General features: G+C 34.8%; 1 protein-coding gene and 1 long non-coding RNA gene across 9 annotated transcripts; both read right to left on the bottom strand.

The window, feature by feature from the left end:
- Positions 1-268: 268 nt before the first annotated feature.
- On the bottom strand, positions 269-821 carry LOC111405376. Its single transcript, XR_002704776.1, has 2 exons — positions 694-821; positions 269-526 (listed from the first exon to the last, which is right to left on the bottom strand). It is a non-coding gene; the product is annotated as an uncharacterized LOC111405376 (long non-coding RNA).
- A 3211-nt stretch (positions 822-4032) lies between these two features.
- Positions 4033-14539, bottom strand: LOC111405377. 8 transcript variants are annotated; one of them, XM_023034216.1, is made up of 17 exons: positions 14349-14538; positions 13641-13733; positions 12966-13486; positions 12391-12631; positions 10852-11246; positions 9911-10675; positions 9725-9816; positions 9332-9394; positions 9160-9248; positions 8991-9065; positions 8508-8776; positions 8141-8396; positions 7857-7931; positions 7590-7660; positions 7420-7477; positions 6088-6307; positions 4033-4905 (listed from the first exon to the last, which is right to left on the bottom strand). In XM_023034216.1, the coding sequence occupies exons 3-17, from the start codon at positions 13382-13384 to the stop codon at positions 4304-4306; spliced, it is 3690 nt and encodes a 1229-aa protein (XP_022889984.1). In that variant the 5' UTR covers positions 13385-13486; positions 13641-13733; positions 14349-14538; the 3' UTR covers positions 4033-4303. The 8 variants fall into 8 exon arrangements, with proteins under 8 accessions (XP_022889984.1, XP_022889983.1, XP_022889982.1 ...); XM_023034215.1 differs by having other exon boundaries at positions 8478-8776; XM_023034214.1 differs by having other exon boundaries at positions 8141-8776; positions 9935-10675; positions 14349-14539.
- Between the last annotated feature and the right edge of the window lie 1582 nt (positions 14540-16121).

A 16121-nucleotide genomic window follows, 5' to 3' on the forward strand; every position in this document is an offset into this window, starting at 1 on the left:
AAACTTGCTAAGTTGTGTCATTCTAGACTAAACAAGCAAAAAGTTTCTAGCAAGTCTTTTCAGCAGCCAAAATTCTCCCCCTCTCAATTTTAATGGATTCATTCTTTTCCACAAATATTCACAACCCTATTTCATTTTTAGCTTGGCGTTTATAGTTGAGCTAAAAATCATTAGAAAAAGCACCCAGTACTTATAATTCTGAATCTAAGCAACTCAAAACACATACATTAGCCTACGAACTGGTTTCAAAATTCATAAGACGAGGATATACATCAAAAGTGGTTTTTTTAAATCAAACGTTTGATAAAATAAATGAGAAAAAAGTGCAGATGGACAGTGGCACACAAGCGAAAAAAAATTTCATGTTTACAGGAGCGTTTAAGATGGAAAAATCAAGGAAAATTAACCCAACTTTCATTCCAGTAGCTGAGGTTCGAGCACCATCATGATGGACCTGCATGGTGGATTTTCAAGAATGATGAGTTCATCGGGAAAATGTTCTTCACTCCACATGAAAAACATATACCTAAAATTTTCCAAATCAATATGTTATTAACATTTCGAATTATTAACAAATAAGGATGAACATATTCTGAAACATATGTATATGGAACATACTTTATTTCAAAATTCCAAATATAAAAAGCTTGATAAAACTTTATATAATTTGTTAGAAGAAAAAAAGCTTATTACGAGTTGGCTGATGCTTCTGCAGCTCGTCTTTCAATGATAGGCAAGACACACACTCCTACACATTTTGTCGTTAGTAGCTCTTGAGAAGGGAATGTAAATAAAAGCATCTGGTGTAACAATAAATATAATCTGTCATAACATACAATTATACACATTTTGATATATTCATTTCAGAATCACACGCATGATATCATAAAGTTTAAATTTTCTAACATTCAACCATTCTCTCCATAATTCTTGAGTGTAAAGTTGAAACATTTTTTTTATTTTATTATTATTATTATTTTTTGTAGAAATCACAAAAATTGTATAATTCATCGATTCGTACCTCCAAGGGAGAGGCTCTCATGCTAGTTATTAGAAATGGGCTGTAGAGAAAACGTGTTGGGGTGAAACTGGAGTCCACCATGGGCATTGGGTCACTTGCTTTGGAGAAGAGTAAACGTACAGCCATCCATTATTCCACCTTCTGTATTGTCCCTTGAATGCAGAAAATCCAAAGCTTCCCCCATTTTCGACTTACAACTAAATTTTCAACTATGAGTAAAACAATAATGTCATAACTGGAAAATTTACTTATATGTAAAAAAAAAAAAAAAAAAAATTCCTTACAAGACAAAAGTTCACTTTTATAGAAAAACTGCCTCTAAGTGAAAATACTACTGATAATTAAAAATTTCACCTACAAACGTAGTTCAAGAGCCTAAATCCCTTTTGCATCCATTCAGCAAATTCTCTAGGAGGTTGAAGTTTTGGTTGCTGGTTTTTAAAAATAATCGGCAATATCAACCAGAGGGCCCCAGTCTACAGATTCGTTGAAAGGAGTAGTCCTAGATAAGATTGAGATATGGTAAACGTTGATTGAAACAAGATTTCTTCATAATTTAGCATCCCAGCAATGAAAGATTATTGCCTCCATAAATATTAGTCATGCAACTCTAAATGACATGCTTACCATTTTGCTTTAGCATACCGACCCATGGTATGACAGTATGTACTCAAGTATGCAGTAGGATCAAGCTTCAGCTTCTTTTTCCTCGAGTCATTAATGTATTTATTTATGCCCCCACCATATTAGTAAATCCACAAGAATGTATAAAATTTGTACCAAGCAAGAAATATTAGGGAATGTATTTGTTTATCAAATCTAATTGAAGTTGTCTAAATGCAAAAGAAAACCATCTACAAACAACTTGAAACATACCAAGTATCATGCACTTTGGGGTACACGTGCAAATAGATGAGGAAATTCACATGTGGGCTTGTTCATCTGAGTATGTTATTCTTTCTTCCTTGCAAGTAAATAGAAAGCTCCATTAGAGATAAAATAAATGTCTTGATAAAAGAATACTTATAGTCCTACTCTACAAATAATATTTTTTTTCTCCGTAAACCATTTTGTAAAAAATAAACTTTCAAAAACATTCAATTCTCTGTTTGATCGGTGTTTATACATGTGCATTATCACTCATTTCTCGAAAATAAATAGGAAAATATATTTCCACAAAATAATATTTCTCGTTTTGAAAGTAAAATATAAGTTTGATAACTTGGATAACAAAACATAGATAAGATAGACATTTACAGAAATGATAATACAAACTCACGTCCAAGGCATTGTGAAGAAGTTGTGCAATGGTACACCAAGTGCTTCAACAACATGTGCATGCCCTAATAACAGAAAGGACATTTTAAATATGGAAAACATATGTTAGCAAATAAAAAACCTTGAAAAAACAAGTCATGTATTATATATAATAATACATTGCAAATACCAAAGCTTGCCATTCAAATCTCCTTCTCTAGTTCTTAGTCATAAGTTCGGCTAAAATGATTCTACTATAGACTCAATTTTATTAAAAAATTAAACCTAATCAAATTTTAGCATTTAAATACAGTAACATTAGAATTACTAACCATAAGCATGAGAATTTGCAATAATGGCCCGAGCCATGAAAGGTTCACCAGTTTCCACATCCAGTTCTATGCATGATGGACTATTCGAAAAATTTGATTAAATACGGGAAACCCACATAATGAAGCAGAATTCTCCTAATCCACACACAAAATTGATACTTTTCCTCTCGAAATCAATTGATTTCTCGAAACCCTACAAAACAGAACTTAAAAAAAGCCTCAGTTGTCAATACTTATCAACAAAAGAAATCGATCAAATGGTGAAATCAAACAGTGGAAAATATAAAAGTTCATGAAACAGGTGAACCTAAGAAGATTTTCAACTATTCTTGAATGGAAAGAGATCGAAGAGGCGTGTGAAAAGCTAAAATCATACACTTTGTGGACGGGGCTAGGAAGGAAATCTCAGCTGGAGGAGGTGATGGAGGAAAGTACCTATGAAGGGTCCTGTGGGCAAGGGTGGAGATGCTAGAAACACCTCCATCCTCGGCTCTTGGAGGAGAAGGGAAAGCGACATAAAATCTATTAACTGGGGAAAAAGGATGATGCTACCCAAGGAAGCGAAATCCCAAAGAAAGGAAAACAACACGAGAAAGAGCAGCAAATCTTAGTCGGATGAAGAAAGTTTAGAGAGGTTGAACCGAGAAAGAAGAAGCAAGAGGAAAAAAGTGGCTAGAAAAGTGATGTGAAAGATATTTAATCTATGAACAGTTGAAAACCAGATTGGAACCAGATAAGTGTGAAACCTCGGTTTCATGAATGAACAGTGCAGGAACTATCCTCTCTTTTAATTAATGTAGTGATTCTCAAAGGATCCAAATAGAATAGCCCAAAAGATATGACAGGAATACTCCATTCACAAAGGATTTCTAAATATATATGAGAAATCTGCTGCACATGAATAAAATATTCTATAGTCCTGACCAATGAAACATAAAGATAGACAAAGAAACAACCCAGCAAACAGGCTAACCCCACATAAAAACTTAAATGCTAAATCGGAGAAGCAGTAGCTTCACCAATGACACACTTGGCTTAGCTTAAAACTAAGTAAAAGTTACCTTCAAATATCTTGTTGATAGTGCTGTAAGTCCAGTCCAATATTGCTTACCAAACATGCTGAAAAAGAAGAGGAAAGCTGGAAAAAGGGCAATAGTTATCCGAAAAATGAACCCAACTTACCACAATAGAAGTGATAAAAGATTGGGGTTATACCTTTACATTATGATCACATCTCCCAATATCATCTACAATGCACTCTAAACTTAACCTGTAAAAGAAACCCCTGCTGCTAATACCATCCCAGGAAATCTGGAATGCCCAAAATAGAAATGTTATGCTTCAATTAGTACTTACTAAGATTTCACTTGGTAAAATGCCTTCGCAGGCATTAAAATACATGCAAAGCCAGTGAGAATCATATGCTCAAAACAATTCTTGATCATTTAACAGAGTACTCTCAAAAAGTTTCATACTTCTCGCAGGGAGACATTCTCCAGAAGACAAACAAAAAAGGATTTTCTTAACAGTTTATCTCAAGAGGAGTGTCCGAAAGAATTACATAATTACAACTGCCATTTTGGCCAAGACATACCTTAAGCTAATGCCCACCCCTCAATAAAAAAGAACTAAGAAAAATATCATTCTGTTACCAGTTAAATATTCCACAAGCTGTACAACTTGCAATCATTTATCAAAACATAATTAATGACAGGTCGTCCATAGGTATCTCGAGGCCCATGGAATCATGGTCTTGTAACCCGTCGTCATCAAAATTGAACAAAGTACTGAAATCCTGTGTTCCACCAATATCAGAATTTACCCCTAGTTGTTCTATTGAATCGACATCATTCAGTGACAAATTTGGAAGGTCCATAGATTTCTTCGTCTCCTTTGACGTATCTGGAGGCGCATTACGAGAAGATATTGACCTAACATCTCTTTTATTGACAAATCCATTTCCAGATGCGGAAAGCTGAGCTGTCTTCTGCTTCGGCTTTGCTTTTGTTTTACGTTCACCCTTAGAGCCACCCATTGATGAGTGCCCATTTTTGGAAGCCAGGTTTCTGGTTGAAGTTTCTCTCTCTCTCTCACATCTCTTTCCTCTTGCATCACCTGAAATGCCTAGAGTAGATGTTGATCTATAAACTGCGCCACCAACATCATCAAGCAATACTTCCTTTTTCTTTCCTCTGTTGGATATTGGTCCATTTTTAGCAAAGTCGTGATCAGATTGATGTCCTGAAGGCTCAAACGCATCAGCTGAATTCCCATTGGTACAGCCAATTAAGGAACCTGTTTAACAGTAACATATTAATTAAATACAACCTAAATGACTGAAAGCCGTATCGTTGATATTTCAAAGCATTTAAGAGCAAGTAAATAAATTAAAACAATAAAATTGCTTTCTAAATGCTTCACACAAAACTAGAAAAAATCACTACAGAAGACAAACTCAGAGAATAGCCAGTGCAAATGTTATAACTTCTAAGGCATTGTTGAAAAAATAAAACTTGGAAAGTACAGCTTGATGTATCCATTGGCTGACCGAAAAACTAACACTGATATTTCAAAGCATTTACGAGCAAGTAAATAAATTAAAACAGAAAAAATTGATTTTTAAATGCTTCAAGCAAAACTAGAAACATCATGACAGAAGACAAAATCAGATAATAGCCAATGCGAATGTTGTAACTCAAGGCATTGTTGAGAAAACAGAACTTGGAAAGGACAACTTGATGTATCCATAGCCTGATTGGAAACCGTAACATTTATATTTAGAAGCATTTAAGAATAAGTAAATAAATTTAAAAAAATAAATTTTCTTTTTAAACGCTTCATGCAAAATTAGAAACATCATGATAGAAGACAAACTCAGAGAATAGCCAATGTGAATGTTATTGTTGAAGGAAAATCTTTAAATAATATACATGTGGCCCTATCTAACAGTTTAAGGTTTTAGATCAAGTACTTCAACACGATATTAGAGCAAGCAAAGGTCCTAGATTCAAGTCTAACTAGTGACCATTTAAATCAATTGTGCACGTGTTAAGCTCTAATTGGCAAAAAAAAATTCGTCCCAAGCGAGGAGGCTTGTTGAAGATAATATTTAAATATTATACATATAATCCAATCTAACAACTTAAACTTTTAGATCAAGTTGTTCAACCGTTTTAACTTCTAAGCCATTATTGAAAAACAAAACATGGAAAGGACAAGTTCAAGTATCCTCTGCCTGAAAACCGAAACATTGACATTTCAAAAAAATTTAAGAGCGATAAAATAAATTAAAACAAACAAAATTGCTTTTAAATGCTTTAACCAAAGCTAGAAACATCACGACAGAAGACAAACTCAAAAAATAGCCAAAATGCAAATGTTATAACTTCTAAGGCATTGTTGGTAAAACAAAACTTGAAAAGGACAACTTGTTGTATCCTCTGGGGTGGCTGGAATTTACTGGATGCAAGTGCTCACCATTAGCAACTGACAGGTTAGCATCAGGAAGCGGCGCCGGTTCATTGACCCGGGGAGGTGCAGCATAAACAATGTCCCGGATTGCAGGCTCAGTAAAGCAACTTGCTCCGGAATCTTCAAATTTCTGACATCTGGAAAGTGTCCTCTTGGCAAATGCCGATGCTGATAGTTTCGACACTTTGGCAATCCCATGTTTAGAAGCAAAACTTCCCCGAGTTGCCTGTAAAGGAATTTAGAGAGATCATATATTGTTGAACTCTGAACATAGTTTTGCCATTAAAATAAAAAAGGGAAGAAGTTTAGCAGTAAATCTAACTGAATTTTTCCTACGATAAAAGTTAATACAATGAAAGTATAGAATTCATGTCCTTAAAGTTCAACTAAATAACATGGCAACCAGCATGAATTGATTATGACTATCACTAGACTTTGAGGTTGGTCTATTGCGGGGCCCTCTTCCAAACAGAGACCCTATGGATGTGAAGAGACAATATACAGGGCACCCTAGCAGATTGAAGATTATGGTCCTATTGGATTTTGTTTCTTTAAACATGTTGTAGATATAGATAGCCAACTGAGAAATTTAACTTCTCTGTTTCAACTATAAAGGACTTATTAATCGTCCCCCTTGAGATCTCTCAAAAGATATATAATGCCAGTTCTTTGTGTTTGAAACCAGTGAACTTCATCGTTGATAAACACATCTAGCAAAGCATGTAAATTTTATGCATATATAATTAAACTATATATGCAACAAACATTTAACACAATAGAGACTTCAATTGGCATATAACCACACTAATTGCTGATCAAACATTTTTCACCCAAAAATCTACAAATTGAGAAATCAGCTAGGCAAAAAAGGAAAAATTTGGTTCAGTCAAATTCAATCAAACAGAATCAGCAGAATTTTGCACAGGATTCTATCTTTTACAAACATGGGAAGGGGCAATGGATTTCTTTTTCTTCTGGGGGACTTGCAACCCGACATCTCACGTTAATGGCTCCCTTCCGGATTAAAATAACATCCATCATTTTGGTTAAGTTCGAATTTCATGTAACCCACCAGACGACAACGATTACGATCGGGGAGTACCAGATATCCAGCAGGTTTGCATGGACCATTAACCTGAAGTAAAGCAATAGTATCTATGTACTCCAACTTACTCTTCTAAATTATCCTCATCGTCGGTTTTATCACACATCAAGTAAGCTTCCTTTTCAAAGTCACTTTTTTCCATAAAGATAATAATCAAGGTAGACAGAGTAATTATGATACAGCTCGAAAGCTCTTAAGGATCCATGGAAGAATGAAGCAAAACTATTACTCACCAAAAACTTCTGGTATGCCAATTCAACAAGTTTATCCAGTGCAACCTGCTCAGGGTTCCTGCATAATATCGTAATTATCATCACATGATTTGAACAAATATTTTTGCAATTATTGTGATCATATTAAGCTCAAATGTTCATAAACAAAATAAAAATGAAGAGCATGTTACCGTCTATCTGCATCATTTTCCTCTTGAATAGCCTTGTACAATTTATCCAGGCATGTTTTCTTCTTTCCAATCTAAAGGTTCAAGCATAAAAAAAAAAAACAACCTACATTCAGTAATACATACAGGGGCATATTATGGCAGAATAGTAATCAATAATGCTTTAGAAAAATGTTATCTCGTGAGAGATAATTTGCCTCGTGTATAGTTTAATAACAGGGGTTAAAAGACAAATAAAAAAAAAACAAAAATCAAAGTATGCTAGATGACCTTTTGATAAAGTCCTCTCTCTAGCTGCACAATTTCCTGGTTGATTACTTCATCTTCTTTATCATCCAAGGGAGGCTGCATTAAAGCATCCCAATAAGAAAAGAAAACAAACATAATTAAAAATTCTATGAAAAATTATTCAATATGTAAAAGTTGTCTCTATATTTTCAAATTAAGTCAGAAAATAACTCATAAAATTCCAAAAGAAATAATAAAACAAGTGGGATTCATGAAAAAATGAAAAATCAGCTATATCTTCAGTCTCTTACAAAGTTGAAGCATACCATGGTTTCAGAATACAGACCAACACTGTGCAGCTCCAATACAAGTTTGTCTTCAAGACACATCTCATCATATTGGCAATCAGAGGAAGAAAAGCCATTACTTTTTGACTGAAAACTTTTTGCACCATAATCACATCTTGAAAGTCCACCCAACGCACCAACCTCTAAATGCTCACATCCACCCTCACCCTGTAGCATTTCAGAGTTGTATGGATGTACTCTAGCACTGCAGATTCTATTGCTGTCAGTATTTCCACTGCAAGAGAAAAATTGATCTGGGTTGCCGTTTTTATGAGTTCGGATGCCAACAATTGGCTCAGAGAAGTTCAGTAGAGACCTATTTTTACTTTCAGAATTAAGAACAAACCATGGATCATCAGGTGAACTTGATGTTCCAAATCCATTTTCCTCGCATTCTTCAATTTCATCTTCCATAATAACAGCTGATAGAATCCTTTGATAAAGTGGAGTACGTCCTTCTGTATCTAGGCCTCTAAGCAAAGAGGAATCCTGCAGTTGCTGGACAAATTCCACAGTGTCGGAAGGGTCTTTTAAGCTGGTTTGACTTTTCATGTGTCCATTACTCTCACCAAAGAGTGAATCAGAGGGAGAAATTTCTTCGTGCCCATGATCACCCTAATAAAACAAGAGTGATATTTCAATTTCAGATAAAGCAGATTCATAATAATATGTAGATAAAACCAACTTGTTCCCTACAAGTGTGAAATTATGGTATTCCAAAGCCCAGTGGCCGCAGCCACAAGATGGGATTGGATATTGTGAATTCCACCTGAAGTATTTACAACAAAAATAAATATTGAGCAGAGGAGAAAATGGAGAGAACACAAACCATTTCCAGTTGATTATTATTTCCAGGGCCAAAGATCTGATTCAAGCTTCGAGAATATTCTTCTGCCAATTTCAGCTGGTTCAGACAAACATAAAAATATTTTGAATCCAACTACTTATCTAAAGACTAAAACAGATCAAAATAATTCATCCACTTATCAAGAAGTCACCTGTTGTGATAAATACAATATTTCATCTGCAGTAATAGAAGCAAAAAATGCCTCAACTTTCTTCCAGAATGGGCTTGAACAGGCAACGACTAAAGAAAAATGAAAAATGAGGACAATTATTTCGACTATATGAGAAAAATGAAAAATGAGGACAATTATTTCAGACACACACCACTAGTGTTGCAAGCAAAATTTGCAGCTTCTAAAAGCTCTTCACGGTCATCCTCTGACTCCCCTAGAAAATCATAAGGTCAGCACAATAGAAACAAACTAAAAACTAATCCAAAATTGAGATAAAAAGAAGCGTTTGTTTGGGAGAGATTTTTCAAAGTGAAAAATAATATTTTTGGAGGATTCATGATTAAAAAGTATGAAAAATAATGGGTCCCATGTAATGGGAAAATGATTTAAAAAAAATAAAAATAAAAAATAAAAAAAACACTGAATAATAAGCCAAATTTTGATTAAAAAACCTCTCATTAATTTCTATAGTATGAAGCAAAAGAAAAAATGGAAAAATTGTAGAATAATAAATTTCCATATATAAGTTGTTTAGAAGGTATACCACTAAAATCAGGGGAACCTCCATTTGCCACATGGACAAGACGAGAGGAACCTTTGCGATCAGATAGCTTCTTCAAAACACGGCCTGACTTACTGAGACAGTTCAAAACTTACATTAGGACTGTGAGAAAACGAGAAGATATATAGGTACACATAATTTTAATCTGCTAGAAAAATGATCTCATGCCTTCCATTCTTGTCAGAACCAGACCTAGCACTTCGCAGTGGCTTTGTTGTTGCTTCCTTATCTAACTTATCTCTCATTGGTGAAATAATAGGCCTAGAAAATGGCAAGACACCTCCACTCTGGCATTGTCTCTGTACACCATCACCTTTCTTTTCTTTAACAACAATTTTGTTCTTCTTCGTAAGAATTGCAGAAGACCTGATGTTATTTTCATCTTTTTCTTCCACACCTACACTCCCTAAACCTATCTCATTTAGTCTGTTTTCACCTGCCCCAAATTCTTCACTTTCAGATAATCTAGCAGGAGATGAAACATTTTCAGGTTTAACTTTGAAATTAGGAGTTCCAGTGGCCGCACTTCTAGAGATAGGGGAAACATTAGTTACACCAGAGCTTAATCTAGCACCAAGATCTGAAGGGAAACATCCTTCAGATTGCATCTGTGCTTCATCCTTGTTTGATACTGGCAGAAGATTCGTCCTCCGCGTGCGCGATATCTTCTGTGGCCTCTGCCCAACCCAACAAGTGATTGGCGGAGAGGATGATCCTGTCGGTATACCACGCTTCCGATTGTTAGAGCTGCCAGTTGAAAGATTTTTATTTACACCTTGAGGTTGTTCCCAGCTTTCCAAAGCTCCAGATATACGGGGAAAATTAGAATCTGAATTGGTTCCACATATAGAGCCACTTCGAGGCGCCCTTGAGGCTTTCCCTTTTACTACTGGACTAGGACAAACACCAAGATTCTCCTCGCTGTTATTCAACCTAAAACAAGGATAAAAAAGAAACATCACAACCACAAAATTGAGTTTTAAGGAAAAAAAGCTGCTACTCATCTAAAGCCAACGACAGCATGCAATAAAGGTATGTCATCTATAGAACAGGTGAGTTACTGACTACTACAGACTCTACAGTCACAGACAGAAAGATTAGATGCTTACTTTATGTTTCCGTTTCCTAGGACTCGCTCCTTATTCTGTCCGGGATGAAGATCCCTTGAAAGAACACGTCTTTCTTGCTCAGTTTTCAGAGTTGCATGAGCATTAGAACCAGTAGGAGACAATATAGAGTCCAACTTGTTACCACCACCAGGTTCACTAATAAGCTTATGATGCATAGTTCGTTTCAGCTCCCCATCAGAATCAATAGGTCTAGAAAAGACAGCAGCTACCGAGCGTTTCCTTCGCTTTTTCTTGTCCCAACCTTCTCCACCAGCAGGTAATTTTCTTATCCTTTCCCCAACAATATCTGCATCAGCACTACCATCTTTAAGCAGGTCTCGTTCTTTTGTCATTGCCAAAGACTGCCGTAGTAATCCATTATCCCGGAATTCTGCCTAAAAGAGGGAATAAGATCTAATCATGTTTTGGATAAATGAATGAAAAGGGAAAACATAACCATCAAGAATAAAAGAACATATGATGAAACACAGCAAAAAATCTGTGAGTTTTTAAATAATACAGCAAAAGACGTCTAAACATCATTCCCTATCATTTTTTTGCCACTCCATTTAATTCATTCTATATCCACTTGTATAAGGATTTATGTCATAAAAAGTGACAAGGTTTAGGCTGACTCTCCACATACGCCACACTTCTTCATCAGGGGTTGGTACTGGCAATTAAAAACGTAGGCAGTGATTTTTATTGTAATGCCCATAACAAAATGGACATAAGATAGAAAAGTGCAGAATTAGTCATTTGTCGAGAACCATTCAATGTACTATATAGAATGAAAGAACATATGATGAAACACAGCAAAAGACAAACTAAACTTCATTCCCTGTTATTATGGGTTGGCTACTTCATTCTTTTGTCACTCCGTTTAGTTCATTCTATATCCATTTGTATAAGGATTTATTTGATAAACAGTGACAAGTTTTATAAGAAAGGCGATTCCTTTAGAGCTTGGTGCATTGTCGGAATAGGCTGTGTCCAGGGACTCATTCCTTTTCCTGTGCACAGAAAGAAGTGGAATCCAAGAAATGAAAAATATAGGATTGTGAAAACCCAGGGGTCAATACAGATAGGATTTTTTTGGAGAAGGAGATCGAGACCTCGGGAACCCTAGGAGCCTTCCGTAGCTGCAGGATACTAAGGAGCTACTGTTGTTGATGCGATTGCCCTGTCTAAACGTTCCCTAATTAGAGCCAACCAGAACGATGGTTGGACAGTTGACTTTCCACATACACCACACTTCTTCATCAGGCGTTGGTACAGGCTATTAAAAACATAGGTAGTGATTTTTATTGTAATGCCCAAAATGGATATAAGATAGAAATGTGCGGAATTAATCATTTGTTGAGAACCATTAGATGCACTGTCTGCACACTCTAACCATTCTATGCACAATAAAACAGATAAAGGCCGCAGAGATTAAAAATCGTGTACAGATCTTTTCTATTTGTTGTTTAAGAAATGAAAAATTTTAGAACAGAAAATGCTAGATAAATAAAAAGTTGAACCACAAGTAACACTAACCCGAGTTTCTGCAATTGATGTTCTTAAACGCTTATTCAGAACAATATTCTTAGGTCCATCCTCAAATTTATGAGCTACAAGTTCCGAAGGGCTACGCTGCATCTGGGTTCCCATCTTCGAGTTTGAACTAGTTGATCGATCATTTGCCAATAGCTCATTCCGATACTGCTTCTTAGGGGTCATGGTGTCAAGATAATTGTTCAATTTATTCAAATGCTCGTCCAGCTTTTTTGCTCTACCACTAGACAAAAAGAAGGATGTAACATATTTAAATAGAAGCAGAAAGAGATCATTATATGCCAGATACACTGAATGTGGATACATTTCAATGTACATTTGCAGTGACCAATCTGATGACTCTGACACAAATGTGAACAAAGATATCTTGAAATAATTTCCAATTAGAGGAACAAGGCACACAAAATCACTTAGTTTGGAAAATCTAGTTGCTGGTTGTACGGTCTTTACTTTGATAAAGAAACAATTTGATGGACATGGACAGGATTGCAGCAGCAATTACTAAACAGATGCAGTATCAGGCATGTCTCAAGAACAAAGATGACAAAAAAAGTTACCTAGCTTTGACACGAGTATTGGCAACACTGGCTTTAAATCGTTTTAATTCCTCCATAACTACTGGAGATGAAGTCTTCAGATGAACAGCACCAAAAGAATTGTCTTCTGAGCTGCTACCTATGGAAGAGCCAAGAATCCTCCTCAACTCACCTGATCCTGGGTACTTTTGATCACCCATAACGATTGGCTCCAACATCAGACATTGAGACAATGATGGAACGTCCCCAGATAACATAGCAGTTCCCCTAGATGTAGCCTTCCCCGAACCAAGCATTCTACTTTCTGCACCCTCTCTAAAGCTTCCAGACCTATTCAAACTTGGACCAGAATAACTCCCTCTAGGTCCATTCTGATAGCCCCCAGCAACACTGGAGTCGGGGCTAGCCAAAGTCATTTCAAATCTAGGATTTCCAGCCATAATTAAAAGTCAGCAACAAAATCATGTATCTACAGTGTGCTTTCTCCTCAATAATGTCATTGAAATATATCAGTTTCTTCAGCAGCTACAAAGGCACAAAACCTAATAAGAACGAGATAAAAAGAGCAAGTATCAGCAAACATTGGAGCCTTTACTTTCAGAAACCAATCATGATCCATCAAATTACTAAAATTTCTTAATTTACGCATGATCAATAGAATAACATAATACAGTATAAAATTTTCAAAGCCATTACTTTTAACAATTCTCAGGCCTCCCATAAGAATTTCAAAAACCATTTCTGTAACTCCTCAATAATGTCATTGAAATAGATCAGTTTCTTCAGCAGCTACAAAGGCACAAAACTTAATCAGAACAAGACACCAAGAGCAAGTATCAGCAAAAATTGGAGCTTTTACTTTCAGAAACCAGTCACGATCCATCAAATTACAAGAGAGCGTCACTGAAAACTCCACTCTGGTCAACAGTTGTATAATTAAAAAATCTAAAATTTTAGAAAGTTGAAAATTTTAAAATTTCTTAATTTACGCATGATCAATAGCATAGCATAATACAGTATAAAATTTTCAAAGCCGTTACTTTTAACAGGTCTCAGGCCTCCCATAAGAATTTCAAAAACCATTTCTGTAAATTACAAGTTCACTATTTAAAAATGAGTAGCCATCACAGCTATCTATATTCCATCACATTTTCAGTAATATTTACTTTTCCAAATGAGCAGATACAGTAAAAATCGAAATCTAAATTAAGAACTAGTAGCGTAAAAACCACCGGGTTTTAATTCCAAATAATCAAACCCCCAACTTTAACCCGAGGCAAAAAATATTAATAAAATAAAATTCTAGGGTTTATAAAAAAATTCCCCCTTCCGAAATTCAACCCAATTCATCAACAATTATGATAATTCAACTTAGAGAAGTTCAAGAAGAATCAAGAAATTCACCTGCATTCATCGATCGAGAGAGATCGAAGAGAGAGAAACGCGGAGAAAACTAGAGAGAGAAGAAGCTACAGTAACAACATTATAAGCTGGAATTTATTTTATAATTTTTAAAATTTTTTTACTTGCGCCATTGAAGAATGAATATGCGTTGATGAAAAAGAGAGAGGATTTGGGGGCAATTGGACACGGCAGTACATATGTCCCAAATTTTGGGGCAAAAAATTCGGCTGTCAAAAAGGGCCCAAAATTAGGACTTTTGTCCACGAATCTTTTTATCGTGTTTGTGTAACTTTATTAGTTTTATTTGCAAGTAAATTCACTAATAAATAAATAAGTAATGTTATAATATAATTTTTTTTTTTTTATTTAGTTCAATGTGGCGAGGTGGATAGAGTTGTCTGCCCTTAACTCCAAATTGGTTCGATTCAATGAAAAGATGGTAGAATTGGTCAAGTGTCCTCGTTATATATATATATATAATTTTTTTTTTTTTATGATCATGAGTATTCGGGCTAACTCACGTACAACTCAACTAATTTCACGGAGTCCTAAAGTTTACAGCCGGATACTTACCTCAATGACCCTGAAGAAACTCAACATGGTTATCATTGAGGAACAAATCCAAGATATGACCATTGAACTACCCCTCAAGGTTCGTCAATGAAAATATTACAGATAATTTTGTTCATTTCTTTAGTCAAGCTAGTGGATTAGGAACTTACGATAGCATTCCGAAGGCATTAAGTTTAGTATCAAAATAAGTCTAACATTGTGATAAAGAACGTAAATTTGGAATGTGCAGTCTAGACAATGTCAAGCAAAAGAGTCAAAATAGAAAATTATATTACATTTTTGCACAATTTCATATAACTCCAATTGTGTTTAGGATAAATTTTAATTTGGTTAGCTTTTAATTAGAAAACCGTTTAGCTAATTTATAATTGATTTGTAAATTAATTTTAAATATTCAAACTTTATTTTAAATATGCATTTCAAATGATCTATAAGCACTTTTAATTATTCACCACTCATTTTAATATGAACTGTGCCATTTGTACATACTATCTTACAGAATAATTTACCTAGTGCTAACGTGACTAGATTTTGAGTCAAAATCTTGCCATAGTAAGCACTTGTGACATGACAAATCAATTAATTAGTGAATCATTAAATTCAAGGAACGAATTATTAATTTATTGACCAATTGATTGGTGTGGACAAGTCCATTTACATAGAAATCGATCCAAATGAAAAGTGGAACAACCCAAACTCTTCCCGTCTTTTGAACTTTGGGGATTACAATGAGACAAAGATTATACTGCGTGATTAAACAACTGGGGTGGGATCAGGGCATACAGAATAAAAGGGAAATTGATTGTAGTTGACTAAACTAGTGTGATCTCCAAAAAGGAAGAAGTGGGTCAAGTGGACACCATTGTCGCGCTAGAAGTAGAAAATACTTATTAAACAAAGTATTGGAGCAATTTTATTTATTTATTTATTTATTTTTATCTAAAATCAAACTTATAAGCAAATTAATGTAATTGGTACCTTTTGAACTAAAAATTAATAATGCAATTTAGATATATTCCATTAGTGTAAATTTACGGATTTCATTAATGTATTTTTCCTTACAAGTGACTTTTTAGTCATAAGTTACTCCTTTTCTTGTATATTAGTTTTTTACTTAAAAGTTATTTTTAATTTATAATTAATTTATAAAATAATTTTTATAAAGATCACCCGTATGGAGTTTTACTATCTATTATTAAC

This window comes from Olea europaea, chromosome 12 (assembly GCF_002742605.1).
Source record: "Olea europaea var. sylvestris chromosome 12, O_europaea_v1, whole genome shotgun sequence".
Classification (NCBI taxonomy): Eukaryota; Viridiplantae; Streptophyta; class Magnoliopsida; order Lamiales; family Oleaceae; genus Olea; species Olea europaea.

Excerpts from the sequence above, each read along its gene's own strand:
- LOC111405377 (XM_023034213.1), bottom strand. The coding sequence starts at position 13,384 with ATGGCTGGAAATCCTAGATTTGAAATGACTTTGGCTAGCCCCGACTCC. Across the intron at positions 11,247-12,390 it reads CATCAATTGCAGAAACTCGG|GCAGAATTCCGGGATAATGG; the intron begins GTTAGTGTTACT and ends TCCCTCTTTTAG. Across the intron at positions 7,478-7,589 it reads GAAAATGATGCAGATAGACG|GAACCCTGAGCAGGTTGCAC; the intron begins GTAACATGCTCT and ends GATATTATGCAG.